We start from the raw sequence: 16,281 nt of genomic DNA, 5'->3' as shown, positions 1-16,281 counted from the left end.
TCCCCTCGTAGTAATGGTTAAGCAAAAGAGCCGAAAGAACCCTCCATGTCAGAACTCTTGAATCAGGGGCTCTGCCCAGTGTGTTCAAACCAGGGAGAAGGAACTCAACCTCCCGATAAACCTACCACCCAAGCCATGGGGGAAGGACTTCGCTTTGGAAAGGTAGATAAAATGCCCAGACTTCATCTGGTCGCTGGACTGTTAAGGGAAGTGTCGTAAGAAACAAATGGCTTAAAATGATTCACTCAACCCCGCACCCGGGGCCAAGTCATGACATCGTCATCAGTCCCCATGCCACAGTTCATAAAGTAACACCAGTAAAGCATGGATACTTCAGTTAATCCGAAACAATGTTCGTGGTTCTTGCCGAGATTCTTCCTTCTAAGCGCCTGTTTGAATGGCGCATTTTGCCTATTCAGCTTAAATCCCTTGCCTTTAGCAAACTGGACACCCTGCACTTAGAGGTGTGAAAATGACTTGTCCGCTCTATCCAAGTTAACTTTGCATGAACAGTAACGAACTTCAGGAAAGTGGTGTTGAAATTACCCATCTTGAACAGCAACTCTTAAAATTAATATTTATATTGGATTTGAGCAAATGTAGAACAGGGAAGAGTGGGAAAGGATTAACTTAAATTTATTAATGCCAAGGGAAGGAAAGTAACAGTTCCTGACCCTCCCACTGTATCCACAGTTCGGCCAGGAACAGGCTCTGCCAGAGGCTAGGGCCAGCGCTACATAGTCTGTGGTTAATGGAGGTGTCTAGGGAGGGGTGAGCGCCTCAGTTGCTCTCGTCTCCTTTCCTTCCCCAGAAATGAGGAAGTGGTCATGTATTATTTTAGGAGTTCCCCTGCCCACCCAATCCACTCAAATTTGTAAGCAGTCAGGTACAAGATTTCTTTTTCCTTTTCACCTCCTGGAGTGGGAGTCCTGGGTCTCCCCACATCTCCCCTGCCCCTCCCACTTTTCCATAGTCCAAGGGCCAGAGTAAATGAAAATACAGCAGCCGCCCAAGCAATGGGGACCAAACTGAGGCTTCAGTCATCCGCATCTTCGCTGGAGTCTGAGTTGGCTGGCATCATAGGATCATCAATGAGTGAGAAGTCCCTTTCTGAGCTATCATAGCCCTGAGATAAATCATCATCATCATCTTCATCCTCATCGTCCTCGTCCTCCTCAGGTTGCAGTTGTGGCAACCTCAAGGCAGTACCAGAGGTGGTAGTGGCTGGTGAAGAAGGGTAACCAGTGGCTCTCAGGCCTGGATGGTGATGGTGATGATGGTGGGGGTGGGGGTGGTGGTGGTGGTGATGAAGCATGGTGCTGGAGTCTACATGAGGGGATGATGTTGCACCACCCATCATAAATGGCATAAAAGGCAAAGATGCAGAAGTGGCACTGCTATGACCCAGAGATGACACAGACTGCAGGCCACTATTGCTGTGCTGGAAGCTATTATGCAGAGGTAGGGACCCAGTGCCTCCACCCTGCATCAGGGCCATCATCTTAGAAAGGTCTGGTCGCATCCTGCGGGCTCGCTTCTTACTGTTGTCTGGTGCAATAGGCCCTGGCAAAACCCGGTTGAACACAGTTTCAGCAGGGTGACCCTGGGAGGAAGGAACAGAAAAAGACAATAAAAAGAAAGGAAAAAATTAAACAAACAGAGTCCTAGCTTGCAAAAGCTTTTTCATTGAAACTATCTTCAGGAGGGGCAAAATGAGGATAGTCGCAGGAGGCTTAATGGTAAGGGGGAGAAGATGCTGGACGTAGCTGGTTGGAGAATTCTGATGCTAAGATCAAGGAATTGATACTGATACTCATATGAACCAGAGTTTTGCTTTTTCCACGACTACATTATACTTTTACTCTAGCCAAGCACTTCACAAATGCTTACCTTTGTTAATGAGGTGCCTAAGTAAGACACTGAATGAATCGGTACTTGCACAGTAAACTTTACTGACAGCAGGTTGTTCACATGATCTTATCATGTGCAAGTGCCTCACAACTGTATTGATATTCACGATACTGTCCTTCATTATCGAGTCATAGTGGGTAAACTGAAGAGAGGTCAGATTACACTTTTGGATGTCTGGAACACCAAAAAGATTGTGGCTAGCTCCTCACCCAATTTAACAGAGTTAAGTTTTCACAATGATAAAAAACCTTACATATCTGCTGAATTTTAAATTGCTTCTTCTAGATGTTCTGACTAAATTTTGGTTAAGTTCATTGATGCTAGAAATTATTACTTTTAGAGCCTCTGCTTTGCTAGACATAAGTATATAATGCTGAGTAAACTGGCATTAAACTCAGACAATTGTTTCCTGTGTTTCTGGACATTGCCCAATCTAAGCCTAACACCTAACATGAGAATATACCTCTATCTTGCAAAAACCAAACATCTCGAAACTATTTGTAAAGACTTTTAAAATATTGTAATAGCACCTAAATTCCTGTAGGTCTCAGTAATAAAGTATGTAGTGCTAGATACAATATCAATTCCACATTAAGAATTCTGTACTAGTCATAATTTTGTGATTTTCTACGATCCTTTCTTAGAGTTATCAACTGACTATAAAGTGGCAGCAAAAGTACTTGAGGTAAAAACAGGTAATATTAGTTTTAGGATTAAAGGAGGAAAAGCCTTTTTTACAAGCTGCTCTACAATGATAAATTCAAGACAGAGAAGGTACCAGCCTTCTAGTCTTCAGCTTCCCTTATCAGCCATTCTGCTTATTACCCATTTGGTCCCATAGAAGCTAAGAGGGAAAATTAAAACATTTTTCTATGATAAATGACAGATGATAAATGATAAATGATAAATTTATCATTTTTCTATGATAAGTGATTTCATTACATGAAATCACTTTCACCAATATAAAATAAACCTCACAGAGTCACATCACAAATAAATACATATTATGTGCAAAATAATGTTCTCAGAATTTGTTAAGTACAAAAGATAGTTATTGTTCATTTGGAAATCAATTTTGTTAAAAGAGAAATCATGTAAAAAGATGGATGTAAAAGATCAAATGAGGAATGATTAGGTAAAATGAGTATACAAAAGTGTTAATCCATTACAAATGATTGCTTACCAAACCAAGCCATGATTTATATGTTTAAAAAATACAACTATTGCTTGAAGTGAGGCAAATATAACTAAGAGAAACTTTCTGCATTGTATTTTGATGAAAGGGATTATGAATACTTAATCTACCAGATCATCTATAACCATGATAAAACATAGGTATACCTGAAAATAATAAAATAACTTACTGGCCAACAAAATTGTTATGATAAACTATAAAACATGATTTCCTGTCTTTTTCCATTACTGGCATATTATCAGTGATTCTCAAGCTCGTATGTTGTGAAATGCCATGACTGTTTTCCATGGTAGGCCTCCAAATCACTTCTAAAATAGAGAATCATAGAACTTTAAGCTCTGGATGGTGTGGCTCAGTAGATTGGGTGCCAGCCTATGAACCAAGAGGTTGCTGGTTTGTTTCCCAGTCGGGGCACATGCCTGGGTTGCAGGCTGGGTCTCTGGGGGCTTGTGAGAGGCAACTGATGGATGTATCTCTAACACATCGATGTTTTTCTCCCTCTCTTGCCCTCTCTCTAAAAATAAATAAAATATTTAAAAACGAAAAAAGACTTTTAGATATTATCTGCTCCAAACCCCTCACTTTTCAGGATGTGTAAACTGAGAAGATTAAAGGATTTGCCAAAATACTGTCAGTCAATAGTAGAGTAGGTAAGGCCCTGAATGTTCTAGCACATCTTACAAATTCTTGCATTTTACTGTTTAAGGTGCTAAAATTAATTTTTAGAATTTAATCCTCTTCTGAAGATGATGATGCTATAAAACATAAAAATATACCAATAAAAGTACTCTGGCTTATTTGTGAAGTGATGATACATTTTCTCAAAGATACATTGGAATAAAGGTAAATAGCATTAAATAATTTCTTCTATCACATCTAGTGTGGGAACAGAGCGGTAATACCTCAGTCTCACTCACCTTTTTTCCATTCCTAGAGTTGGCGGTCTGTACTGGTTCCATTCCCAAACAGTTCAATTCTACCTTATTATTTTTTTTACATCTCTGCCACTTCTGTTTTCTACGATCCTCCATGTACTGCAATAGAAAAGTATCAGTTACCCTAGAGGAATAAAAATATTCTATGGAATAATTACTAAGGTATTTGTGTCTAGTTTAATAATAACCGCTTATGTCATTGGTAAACAAAACATTAGTCCTAGTAAAAAACTGCAATTAAGCGTATCTCTCCAAAATTTTAGGTGGTTGTATAATAGTTTAGTAGTAAATATTTCCCTAGCAGTTTAACAACTGCTTTAACATTATTTTATTTTGATCCTCACAATTCTGTGAGGTAGGATGACTGGCAGGTACTACTACTACCATTTTGCAGATGTAGAAACAATGACGTAATATGGCATGCTTCCTCCCTCTCACGGAGCTTAAAAATTAAGGGAATGACTTAAATTTTGCTGGATGGAACTGCCACTCACCGCTAGAAATCGGGGATCGACAGCAAACTCTGGATGACCCTGTAACCACATCTCCAGTTCAGCCCGGCGAGGAGCATCCTCACCCACCAGCAAAGTACCATCCACCTTATTGATGACAGGGATCCGAGTCTCCAGGTCCACATCAAGGTGATTAGGCTCTTCCATGCATTCCTCCTCCAGCTGCAAACCCAGAATCCACCCCCATGAGCAGATACTCTTCTTTGGGGCAGGAAGGGAGGAGGGGGAGCAGAGCCAATGGTAGCCATAAAGTAACTATAACACCTTCTAGACCCTCACTCCCAACTGCCGTCATCAATTACTGAGAATAAAAAGCTCTTATCTAATCATTACATTAAAGACTTTCTCTACCACTCACCTCGACTAGCTTCTTTCTGTTCCCCTTCTTCTTATGAAACAGAGGATGTCCATCTCCCATTACTCCATTAGCCATCAACTTGTGCTTCTGGAATGTTAGTTTCAATCCTTCCTCCTAGGAAGACAACCCACACACACAAGACATCATATGGTACCACATAGCACATGTTTTTAAAGTAAAGATTAAGCTCTGGGGGACCTGGGGTAAGAGTCATCTTCTGGCTCAATGACGGTGAGAAGGCACTAAACTAAAGGGTAAAAATTAGAGATATAACAAAAGATATACACTTTTACTTTAGAAATGTTTCATTTCTTGACCTAGTGCCCCTTAGGTGGCTTTAAGAGAAGCAGAATGTATCTCAACGACATCCGATGCAGGGTGAGACCCCCTACCTGGTATTTCAGTACTAGCAATGGAAACTCATTACAGGGGCAAAATCCTGTTATTCCTGTCATATACTACTGGGTTGACCAAAAGTCTGATACATTTTTTCTGTAAGAAGACACATTTTCCATTTTCACCAGTAACTTTTTTGATTTGGATTTTTTAAGTATGCCAGCTATATTCTGCTATTGGCTTCTAGTGGGTAGTGGCCAGCGGTACTGCTAAATATCTAATGCATAAGACAGCTCCACAGCAAAGCATTATTTGGCCAAAATGTCAATAGTACCAAGAAACTTTGCAAATCACTTTTGACAAGTCTGATCAGTCACAGCACCTTCTCCATATACTGTACAAATCTTTTTTTTGCATTTCAGTTGCATTTTTACCTTTCTTGAACTAATAAAGCATAATACACCAAAAATGTTGCACACTTTCTTTCATCTTCAATATTAAACTGGCCATACAAAAGTTCACCAATTTTGATGTTTTTTTAAAAAAATGTATGCTGATATGACGGCTGTCATAATATAACAAAATTATTTCAAATGAAGTCAAAGACACGTAAGCACTACTAGAACCACTACACAGAAAAAATGTAACAGACTTTTTGACCAACCCAATAATTCAAGAATTTTTTTTTCTTGCATACTTAATAACCAGCTAATAATAGACTTCAGTAATGGAAGAGGATCAGGAAAAATACAAAATTTCCATCTACACAGTAACACTTTTAATTTCAGTACAGAGGAGTCCTTTTTAACATAGTAGGCCCATAATACTTAAGTGTCATTTTATTAGCTTTCCCACAATTTAAATTTTTAAAAACTAGGTTTATAGGATCTAGAAACAAGCCACTCAATAGAAGCCTCTGTCAATTAAACTTCTTTAAAAAGTACAGTTTCTTTTAATCTAGTCCTTAGGACTTGGAGATACAAGCCATAAGATCCCTTCCTTTACTGCAATGACTACTCCTACATGGATCTTTGTGAGCTCTAATTTTTCTTCTTCTCTCATTTTTAAAGTTAGATAACCAAATGAATTTAGTGAAACTAGTTAGCAAGAACTGTAGCCTCCTTTCCCACTTCCCAATACCTAAATGCTAAGCTTACATCTTTGATCTGAACTGTAAACTCCTTCTCATCCATGCCTCGGCGCAGTTTGGTGAACTGAGCTGCAGCTGTGGTGGTGACTGCAGACACTTCCTCCTCTGCCATGGAAGCTGCACTGCTACTTCGTGGTGTGGGGACTGGAGAGTCGCCATATTCTCCTGGAGTCAATAAAGGACTATCTAGCAAGTGGTTGCCTGGCTCCAAAACTCCTCCTGTTATCATTTCTTGGCTCCGGCGGCTAGAAGGCCACTTCCCTGAGAGTACAGCCTGGCAGACGAGGTCAATTCGGTTTATCAGGACACGATCCTGAGTGGGGAAAAAGAAATCAATACCAGTTTTAGGGCCCAAGTACTAGCTATGTGATCCTGTAACAAACAATAATGCCATCATTATCAGGATGGGTAAAACCATAAGGCAGAAAGAGGGAGATTAACAGTATCAGATTCCTAAATCAACTGGAAAGAGTTTCATAAAAAAACTTGTAGCACTAAAACACAACCAGAGAAAACCAGAGAAAGCTGTTCTTTGTTCCCTGTGAGTTACACTGTATTTCTAAACTCTACATTTCAAGGAATGAGGCTGTTACCTTAGGCCACTCAGAAGCTCTTTGTCTTTCTTGTAGCAGCAGAAGCTCAGGGGTCATTTGTTCTCCATCTTCATTTGGGAATCCATCTTGGGACATAGTGAGGGACAGGAGACTCTCTTCATCATAGAGCTTTGAGTGGGACCGGTCAGCAGCTAGAGATCACACAGAATATGTGAGCAAACACGAAAAAACAGAGTTATATAGAAATGGTATTACGTAGACTTTAAATAAATATCCAAAGAATTCCGATATTCTATCAAATTAAAATTTGAATCTCCCTCAGAGGATGCATGTGAAAAAGAAGGAAAAAAAGTGCAGAGAGGAATAATAGGGAAGAACTCCCAATAGACTGTCACATGCACTCACTTAGCTTTTCTTCCTTCTCATCCTCACTCTCATCAGTGCTGGAGCTGGAGCTGGATGAAGATGAGGAAGAAGAGGATGATGGTGACAGCTTACTCAAGTCTAGCTCAGAGTCTGAATCATCCTCATCCTCCAGTTTGACTGGTGGGACACTCCGGGAAACCAGAGGGGTAGTATCAGAGGGGGCTACTCGCATCTCATAGACTTGAGGGGTTGCTCGGCTCCTGGCCACCACTTCATGCTCTAGCTTTAAAGCTAGACTGTCCAGACTGGGGTCCTGTGCAGCTGTCTCCTCGGGTGGCCTTTCGACAGGAGCTTCTGGGCGCAGGGGCAATGGTGAGGCAGTGCGCGAAGTATACTGCTGGTGTAGCAGTGGCGTAGAACAGCGTGACAGGGAAGGAGCTGGTGCTCCTGCCTGATGGTTCTGCATGTAATTCATTCGGGCAGCCAGAAAAGAGAAGTCTGGGTCCTGCATGATGTTGCAGTCTGTTTGGCTCACCCCATGGCGGGCTGCCCCTCTTAGAAGCTCCCCATCATGTCGAACAGGCTCCCACCACTTGGGCAATTCAGGACCTGGAGGCTGACATAATGCCAACCGGTCTTCTAAAAGGGGGTGGCATAAAACTTGTTCCCGTAGGCGCCGAAGCAATTCAATACGGTAGAGAGTCCGTGAAGCCCTCTCCTCAGTGATGGGCTCAATAAACAGATTAGGGTCCGGAGGCTCTGTAAGAGATAGCAGTGGAAGGAGAAGTGAACCAAGAGCTGGTTCTGTCGCCATCCATCTCCGCTCATCCCCAAATCTCCAATCTCACTCACCATCTCCAGCTGCTGGGGGGAGGCGGCACACTTGGCGGCACATGGCCACAAAGCCATGGAAATACTTGGTAAGGCTTTCATCTGTCTTTTTGTCCAGTCGAGCAAAAGTGCGGAAGCGATCCCAATGGAACTGCATGGTGTCAGGGTCACACTCCACACCAAAGGTCGACACTACTCGATAGAAATCAGTCTGTTCACGCCTTGTCCACCTACAAAGGGAAGAGGAATCAGACAAGAGTGCTTAGAAGAACACATGGAAACTGGTTACTTCTTAGTACAATTTAAAGTATTTTTCTGTGTATAATGCACACCCACATTTTTGGTCCAAACTTTCAAGAAAAAATATCTTTTGTTTTAATTTTTAAATTCAATTATTTTATACTTAGACACCTGTTTTTTGTATTATAAAGGAAGTTTACAAGAAATTTTATGTAACGATTACAAAATAAGAACAGATACAGTAAGTATAATGGGGTGGGTAACAAATACCACCCAACAAATACCAACCATTATACATGGGTGGTATTTCGGGTACCACCCGTGTATATAATACACATCCTTATTTTTCCCTAAAAAATTTCAGCAAAAAAATGTGCATTATACACAGCAAAATATGGTACCTGAATGGACAAAAAGTGAAAGTAGAGGCCCAGGAGATAGCAGAAGAGGTAATAGGATGTATTCTGTAACATGGAAGAATAAGCAAGCTAAGGAGAAAAATGATGTGGGTAAATAATGAGAATGACTATACAAGAGATCTTCCTGGGAGTTATGATTATGCAGAAAGTGAGGTTTTTGTCACAGAGGTGTAACAATTATGGGCAAAGAAGATGGTCCCTCTGTAGTGAATTCCAAAGAATTTCTTCCTAAGATAGTTTTCAATATAGGGACTACAGTTACAGACAAGCTTATAGTTCAACCCAAATTCCCAGTCATATTTTACCGTTGCTGTTTTTCCCGCCGTGCAATTTCTTTCAGCTTGAATGCTGCCTCACAACGCCTCCTTCTCCGGTCCCCACGTTCTGCAGCCTCTATCTTCATCTGTTCTCTCTTGTAGCTGCGCTGATAGGCTGTAACTAGGCGCCGAAGCCTAGCTGTCAGAGCAGAGCCTGGAGGCCAGAATAGATGGCCTGGCTGTTGGGTTACCTGGGCTGTGGGAACCAAAATTAAATGAACAGGAAGTACAGGAAAAGTAGCAGAGATAATGCTCATATTTCAACCCACCCAAAGGCAAAGCTCTTACAAATCCCAGATAGGACAGAATTTAGTCCATAATACCCCAAACCCACCACCCCACATAAATTGTACTAGTTCACCTAGAAGTTTACCTTCATCTCCATCAATCACTGAGATCTCCTCATCCATCATCATCAAGGGATCACCCTAGAGAAGGAGATCCACCCCACAGGATGGAGGGGGAGGGAAAGGGGGGGAAGTTGGTACTCTGAAATCACTCTCTCGTGTGTGTCCTTCTATGGCACCAAGGGATCAAGAAAAATCTGAGGAACCCTCACAAAAAATTGGAAGCAACCAAGTCAAAGAATAAGAAAGAAGAACCTGAAAAGTGAATTCTTACTAATGGCTTAAAGAAAATAAGACAAAGGAATTTATTTAAAAAATATTTTCCAGTGACCAGCTTGGGTCTCACCTCTTCCACAAAGTCATCCCTGATCTCCCCCAACTGGCATTATAATCCTTTTCATTAATACTTTATATTCTCAAATGACAATTATATTTTGTATTATAAATTAATCAACATACTCCAGGGTTTAAGGAATGGGAGAATGTTTAACTATTTAGTCATAGAGAAAATAGACTTAAATGACAATTCTCACCTCATCATCTTGGTCCTTTGGGGGCCCCTGGAGTGGTTTGTATTCAGGATCTTCACAATCCTTATCAAAGTCAACCCTAAAATTATCCAGAGGCATTAGCAAATGTTAGCAATATATCTTATTTCCCTAAGAGAAACCTAGGATGAAGAGTTAGCCAAATATACACTCAAGCATCAAACAGTTTTTTTCTTTTTGCTGGAAGGAATGGCAGGCCAGATCCTAAGCTCTGATTAAGTTAGGTATAGCATCAATAGAACAAAGAACTGGGAAAAACTGAAGTGCACTCTAAATTGCTTTAACTTGAAACGAAACACTGACCAACACGCTTGCTGTCTTTTCATAGCCCTTTTTATTACTTAACCCATTTCCCACCTCCTTCCCAACTATTTATTTTTATTATTTCACTGGAATGGCCCACACTTATTATTACTTTGCTCTACTGAGCAGAAGGGTGACATAATAAATGATTTGCAATGAATAAATGGCCCACTTTCCTTTGCAGGTCCTTCACTAAGCAAACTGAGTTTGTGATCATCAAAGAGAAACCTCTCCATCATGAAGGTGTGTGGGTTTTAAGCCAAGTCTTTCACATGCCCCTCAGGTCTCCACATGAGAAGTTTTGTTAAACTCACTGGCACCCAAACCAGGGCAAGACTGCCCTACCTGGTGGCTCAGTATTAGCATGGCAACTCATCACTGAGGCATGTAGAGGCAGAGGAATGCTTTATGGGTCAACCATCCTTGACAGATGATGAACCAGAGCTAAAATTTCCTGAATCTCTACCACTTAAGAGTCATGAAAGAAAACCAGCTATCCTCTCAACTACTGTGGCTGTACAGAAAAACACTGCAAAGAAAAATGGATAGAACAACGAATAAGCCATTTATGATTAACATTAATTTTCACCTTAGTTTCATCTTATGGCAATGTATGGTTTTAGGCCAGTTTATGGAGTCCTTTCTGCTGGTCTCACTCTTTGTTAAGAGTTTATCACTCATAAGTATAACCACCATTAAGAATCCCAATGGTTCAGTCAAGGCTAGCACTCTCTCTTAGCACAAGCAACCAATAGCCTTTATAGGGCAGACTCAGCACTTTAATAGAACTAAACACCAATGCTCACCCTTCTACTATGTCAGAGAAATTATCCAACACTCGATGTTCTGCCGCAATAGCTTTGTCATCTGGTCGGCCAGCCTTTTCCAGGAAGCATAAAGCTGGGTCTGCTCTCATGGTGTTATATTTTTCGTAGCCTAGAAAAAAAAGGGCCATAAACTGAAGAAAATTACGGATTAGTTTTGCCTTTATGCTTATTTTGTATGCTGTTGAAATAAGTAAGAGCGTATGGACATAACTAGCAATGCAAAATATAGTTTAAGTGTTAACTTGGACAGCTGTTGGGTTATATTACTATATTTAACCTTTCTATATGAATTTAGAGTTACAAAGTGCTTTAATACCAATATTGAAGATAGGAATTTAATGTCTGTGTAAAATGGTAATAGAAATACATAACCTTTTAACTGGTAGTCTTTCTACTACTCTTACACAGATGGGAAACTAAAAAAACAATTTAAGTAATAATCATGTACTGTCAAATAAAGGATAAAAAAACTTGTACTTGCAGACAATGAATTTTTGATTAATGGTAAATGAATGAACATACTTCAGGATGTTTGTACTCTTCTAAACCTCTGTGTCTCATAAGTCAATCTAAGACCACAAAGGCTAATGCTTTTTCTTATCCCATTAAATTTTTCAAAAACACATGGATCAGTGCCATTACTTTTACTTTACAGAGTAAACAGAAAACTATCTTTTTTTAAGACCCTCACCCAACGACACTTTAATTGCTTTTAGAGAGGAAGGGAGAGAGAGAAATATTCATGTGAGAGAGAGAAGCCATCGACTGATTGCCTCCTGTACATGCACAGACCAGGGACTGAAGCCGCAGCCTAGGTGTGTGCCCTGACCTGGAATCAAAATCACAACCTTTTAGTTATTGGAAGACACTCCAACCAAGTGAACCACAGCAGCTAGGGCAGAAAATTATTTTAAAAAAAGAAATGATATTCCAATTCACTAAGTAATTGAGCTGGAATTTAGCATTCACTGCTTTTAATGACTGGGATTTATTAGGTAAGAATGAACAGGGAGTATTCTCCATTTTTATATTCTATTTTTATTTCACTCAAACTGTTGTTTGCACCTACATCAGAGTGACTGCTAAACATTTAAACAAATGAGATGTTATACAACACCTTCAGCAAGCTACAGGAAGGTCATATAAATTAAGCATAGTTAATGACAATGAGCACATTACTACCTCCCCTGATTTGCGGAGGCTTAACCTAGATGCCACAATACATACATTGGTAACACTTTATTAGAGAACAGATGGAAGACTCCCTACATGCGGACTTAACTATCCATCTGGTCTTTCTTGAACATCTATTTATAGAGATGAATTGCACTGCTCTGGATATTTAAGAACTAGATTCCCATTCCAATTTAAGTTTATTGAAGATCAATCACAGAACTCAGTTACTGGTCGTGCGCATTTTTCCAAATGTCCCATCTGTGGACATACATCTACAACAGGAAAGAACCCCTCAGAGGAGGAACCTACCATGCTTAAACACGCCGATGAGCAGGGACTTGTCAGCCTCACTGTCCCACCACGCTGTCGGAACCTCCAGCTGATCCACTACTGGGAACCATATGTCAATCTCACTAAAGGTATAAGAGGGTGACACCAAAAAAATCAAAAAGGAAACTGAAAAATAAAATGCCACATTTCTATCCAAGAAGACAGATAACTAACAGTATACCTGAGAGAAGGAAGATTGTAATTATTACCTAGATGTTGGTAAAGTTAAAGGGTGTACTAAAAATATTAATGATAATAATCCTAACTTGTGAGGGAGGGAATCTATTGGTGTTACCATAGGCAAGAAAAGGAATGGAAGGAGTAATTAAAAAGCCTAGAAAACAAGATGGCAGAACTGGTTAAATTAAAAAAATGCAAAAGTTGAACTCTTTATCAAGAGAAGGATATTTCATTTTATCATTAATCATAATGTGAATCTTGAATTTTTAATTAAACCTTTTTCCTTTGAGGGGAAAAAAGGTGTAACAGGGCAGAGTGAGCACAATAATATAAGAAATTAAAATGATAATCCTTGGAGAGATTACTACTAGTATCATCTTTTATCGTTAATTTAAATGCTCATGCAGTTATCTATTTCCTTCTACTGGTATCAGGTACAGAATTAAAGACCTAGTATATAAATTTTAATTACCTGGTAATCCCAAGATATTGGGTTGGCCAAAAAGTCCATTACATTTTTTCCATATGATGGCTCTAGTAGTGTTTAGTTGTCTTTAACTTCATTTGAAACAACTTTCTTAGACTGTATTTTGATAGCTGTCATATCAGCATATAAATAAAAAAACTTATCAAAATTAGTAAATTTTTCTGCCTTTTTAATATTGAAGATGGAAGAAAATACGTAACGTTTTTGGCATATTATGCTTTATTACTTCAAGAAAGGTAAAAATGAAACTGAAATGCAAAAAAAGATTTGTGCAGTATATGGAGAAGGTACTGTGACTGCTTGAACTTGTCAAAAGCGGCTTGCAAACTTTCTCAGTAGTACCAACATTTGGCCAAATGCTTTGCTGTGAAGCTGTCTTTGCATTAGAAGATGTTTAGCAGCACCCCTGGCCTCTACCCACTAGAAGCCAACAGAGAGATAGCTGGTATACTCAAAATATCCAAATCAGTAAAATTGGTGAAAATGAAAAATGTGTCTTTTATTTTACAGAAAAAATGTAATGGAATTTTTGGCCAACCCAACAGTAGAAGAATATAAGCAAAGCAATCTTTTCTTCAATAAGGCATGGCATGAAGAAAAATACACCAGAACTTTACCTTGCAATGGCACCCCCTAACACCTTCTCTGCTTGGTCTCCAATCACCTCCTGCCTCAGATAATATAGCATTCGAACCCGTAATAGCACCCTATAAAGGAGAAAGGAAGAGCTGGCTCAATAAGGGTGTAGAAAATTTGAGGTGAAAAATGCTTTAGTCTTTGTTAAATTCTATCCTTACTTATTACACTGATGTTTCAAGTGCTTCTTATAACTTTCATCTTGGAACAGAGTATCAGGGTTATATTTCCGGATCCAATCTGCCTTATGGATATCAAAAGTGCTTTGTGACTTTACTTTTTTCCCCTTGCGTCCACGGGGCACAGGGATAGATAGACCTGGGGAAGGGGGGACATTGAAGACTTGGATTGAGAAAACCCTTTGGACCTGAAAAGGATTAGATAACCTACAGAAAGATGAAAAGTAAAGAGTTGATAATTACCTGAATGATTCTGCAATTCTTTTGTCTTGCCATTTTCAGCAGGGCTAATCAAGTCCCAAATGAAGCCTTTGATATTTTCGTCCCCACGATAGTGCAGAAGACAGTACACGAGGATGGCGCGGCAAATTGTCTCCACATCTCGTTCGGTCATACGTCGCTTGAAGCGTCCATGAGACAAGATATCTCGCCATCGTCCCCAACTAGAAAAACAGAAAGGAAACTGTATTAATATATTCCACGAGACTCTAATTCAATGACATTCCCCAGTCACCCAGAATCACATCTCCCAAAAGGTGGAAGACAAACAGATCTTGAGAAAACACGGTAACAAAATAATGGAGGGAAGTTTTTTCCATTATCCCCTTCTTTGAAATCTCCAATCTGAAAGGCAAACAAGGTGTCTACTAGGGTGAAGATGCACAACAGCTGATGGCAAGGTGGGTTCTTACCCATATACAAGTAGGTGCTTTTCCACTCGAAAGCAGTCAGTTCGCCCATAGGTATGATGACGGTCATGCCGGCGAGAGCGTGGTCGCTCGTCATCTTCACTTTCCAAATCAGAGAATTCTACCAAGTCGTCATCTTTCAGAGTGCTGAAGTGGCGAGTCTGTTTTCGTACTCTAGGTGTGTCAATCACCAAGTTATTCTATGCAAAGAACAGAAGAAGTTACTCTATAATATGATCATGGGAAAGGCATTAAGACAATCATAGACTGAAATAGCCTTGGATGTAACATCTGTAGGTACTCATATATATATATTTTAGGGCATATAAAATAATCTAAGAACTCAGGAAGCAAAATCAAGTGGTAGGTATCTAAGCAGTTTTCTGGGGCCTACTAGGTAAAGTTTGCACAATGGCCCCTACATATTATACACCATCACAGATCAACGTCAGCATCTAAGAATCTGAGCAGCTATAAAGATTCCTGAGAGTACTGTGCCTTTTACACTATTTCCTCTCTATAGGAAAATGAAGCTCACCTTGCTATTGAGGAGGTCCATATCGAGGTCAGCCTTTTTGGCCCACTTTTGCCAAAAGTTGGGGTCATCCAGAGAAATATCTGTCCTATTTTCAGAAGCAACAAAGCTTGCCTAGTGAGAAACAAATGAACAGAGTAAAGTTAACAATATCACTCTGTTGTGAGGGAAAACAGTAATTACTTAAAAAACAAAAAACAAAAAAACACCTTTTTAGCTCTTCTGAAAAGCCAGTGGTGAATTCTGAAAATGGTTCCCTCGACCCAGAAAACCCCACAAAATCATGCAAATCTAGAGGTTCAAATCTTTGCATTCACTTTAAGGCCAATTATCAAACTGCTAAGGATATGCGTATCTAAAAAGCCACCAAGTATCTGGTAGATGTCACTTTACAGAAGCAATGTCTGCCATGCCTTTGTTACAATGGTGGAGTTGGTAGGTGTGCCCAGGCCAAACAGAGGGGCCGGACACAGGGTTGGTGGCTCAAAAAGAGTGCTGCATTTTTGCTGCACATGCTTAAAAATGCAGAGTAATGCTGAACTTAAGGGTCTAGATAAAGATTATCTGGTCATTAGCACATGCAGGTGAACAGCAGCGCAGAACTTAAAGAGAGCTCATGGGTGGACTAATCCACACATAAGCTCTCCCTGTCATATTATGATCCTTACTGAAGAAGAGCGGACTGTTCCTAAACCAGAAGAGGAGGTTGTACAGAAGTAAAAGATATCCCAGAAGAAACTGAAGAAACAAAAACTTTTCTCTCAGAGCTAAGTTCAGCATAAAATAAATGCTAATAAAAGTTTTGTAAAAGTTTACATATATATATATATATATATATATATATATATATATATATATATATATATAAATGTTCTAGCGATCCCTGTGTCTATCCCTGCTTCTCTAGCCTCTGATAAGCA

The 16,281-nt window shown here is 39.7% G+C and overlaps 1 protein-coding gene and 2 non-coding genes across 8 annotated transcripts in view; all 3 read right to left on the bottom strand.

The window, feature by feature from the left end:
- Positions 1 to 565: 565 nt before the first annotated feature.
- Positions 566 to 16,281, bottom strand: part of CHD8 (chromodomain helicase DNA binding protein 8) — a 69,523-nt gene continuing 53,807 nt past the window's right edge. For 4 of the 6 annotated variants that reach the window (XM_053660755.1, XM_037152120.2, XM_037152115.2 and 1 more), the window contains exons 21-38: positions 15,365 to 15,475; positions 14,830 to 15,026; positions 14,381 to 14,580; positions 14,120 to 14,300; positions 13,940 to 14,029; positions 12,635 to 12,738; positions 11,129 to 11,258; positions 10,005 to 10,080; positions 9,498 to 9,552; positions 9,113 to 9,320; positions 8,170 to 8,378; positions 7,357 to 8,076; positions 6,991 to 7,142; positions 6,405 to 6,710; positions 4,912 to 5,025; positions 4,536 to 4,715; positions 4,024 to 4,140; positions 566 to 1,603 (exon numbers count right to left, since the gene is read on the bottom strand). In XM_053660755.1, coding sequence (XP_053516730.1) covers positions 1,037 to 1,603; positions 4,024 to 4,140; positions 4,536 to 4,715; positions 4,912 to 5,025; positions 6,405 to 6,710; positions 6,991 to 7,142; positions 7,357 to 8,076; positions 8,170 to 8,378; positions 9,113 to 9,320; positions 9,498 to 9,552; positions 10,005 to 10,080; positions 11,129 to 11,258; positions 12,635 to 12,738; positions 13,940 to 14,029; positions 14,120 to 14,300; positions 14,381 to 14,580; positions 14,830 to 15,026; positions 15,365 to 15,475 — 3,717 coding nt within the window. In that variant the 3' untranslated portion in view covers positions 566 to 1,036. The remainder of the gene's footprint in view (positions 1,604 to 4,023; positions 4,141 to 4,535; positions 4,716 to 4,911; positions 5,026 to 6,404; positions 6,711 to 6,990; positions 7,143 to 7,356; positions 8,077 to 8,169; positions 8,379 to 9,112; positions 9,321 to 9,497; positions 9,553 to 10,004; positions 10,081 to 11,128; positions 11,259 to 12,634; positions 12,739 to 13,939; positions 14,030 to 14,119; positions 14,301 to 14,380; positions 14,581 to 14,829; positions 15,027 to 15,364; positions 15,476 to 16,281) is intronic. The other 2 variants (XM_037152118.2, XM_037152119.2) reach the window with 2 other exon arrangements.
- LOC119054277 (small nucleolar RNA U6-53/MBII-28) lies at positions 5,234 to 5,343 on the bottom strand. The gene has a single exon (XR_005083489.2). It is a non-coding gene; the product is annotated as a small nucleolar RNA U6-53/MBII-28 (small nucleolar RNA).
- On the bottom strand, positions 10,597 to 10,706 carry LOC119054275 (small nucleolar RNA U6-53/MBII-28). The gene has a single exon (XR_005083488.1). It is a non-coding gene; the product is annotated as a small nucleolar RNA U6-53/MBII-28 (small nucleolar RNA).

Source organism: Artibeus jamaicensis, unplaced genomic scaffold, assembly GCF_021234435.1.
Source record: "Artibeus jamaicensis isolate MK-2021 breed Jamaican fruit bat unplaced genomic scaffold, CSHL_Jam_final scaffold_854, whole genome shotgun sequence".
NCBI classification, from domain to species: Eukaryota; Metazoa; Chordata; class Mammalia; order Chiroptera; family Phyllostomidae; genus Artibeus; species Artibeus jamaicensis.
This window is presented reverse-complemented; position numbering and strand designations above follow the sequence as displayed.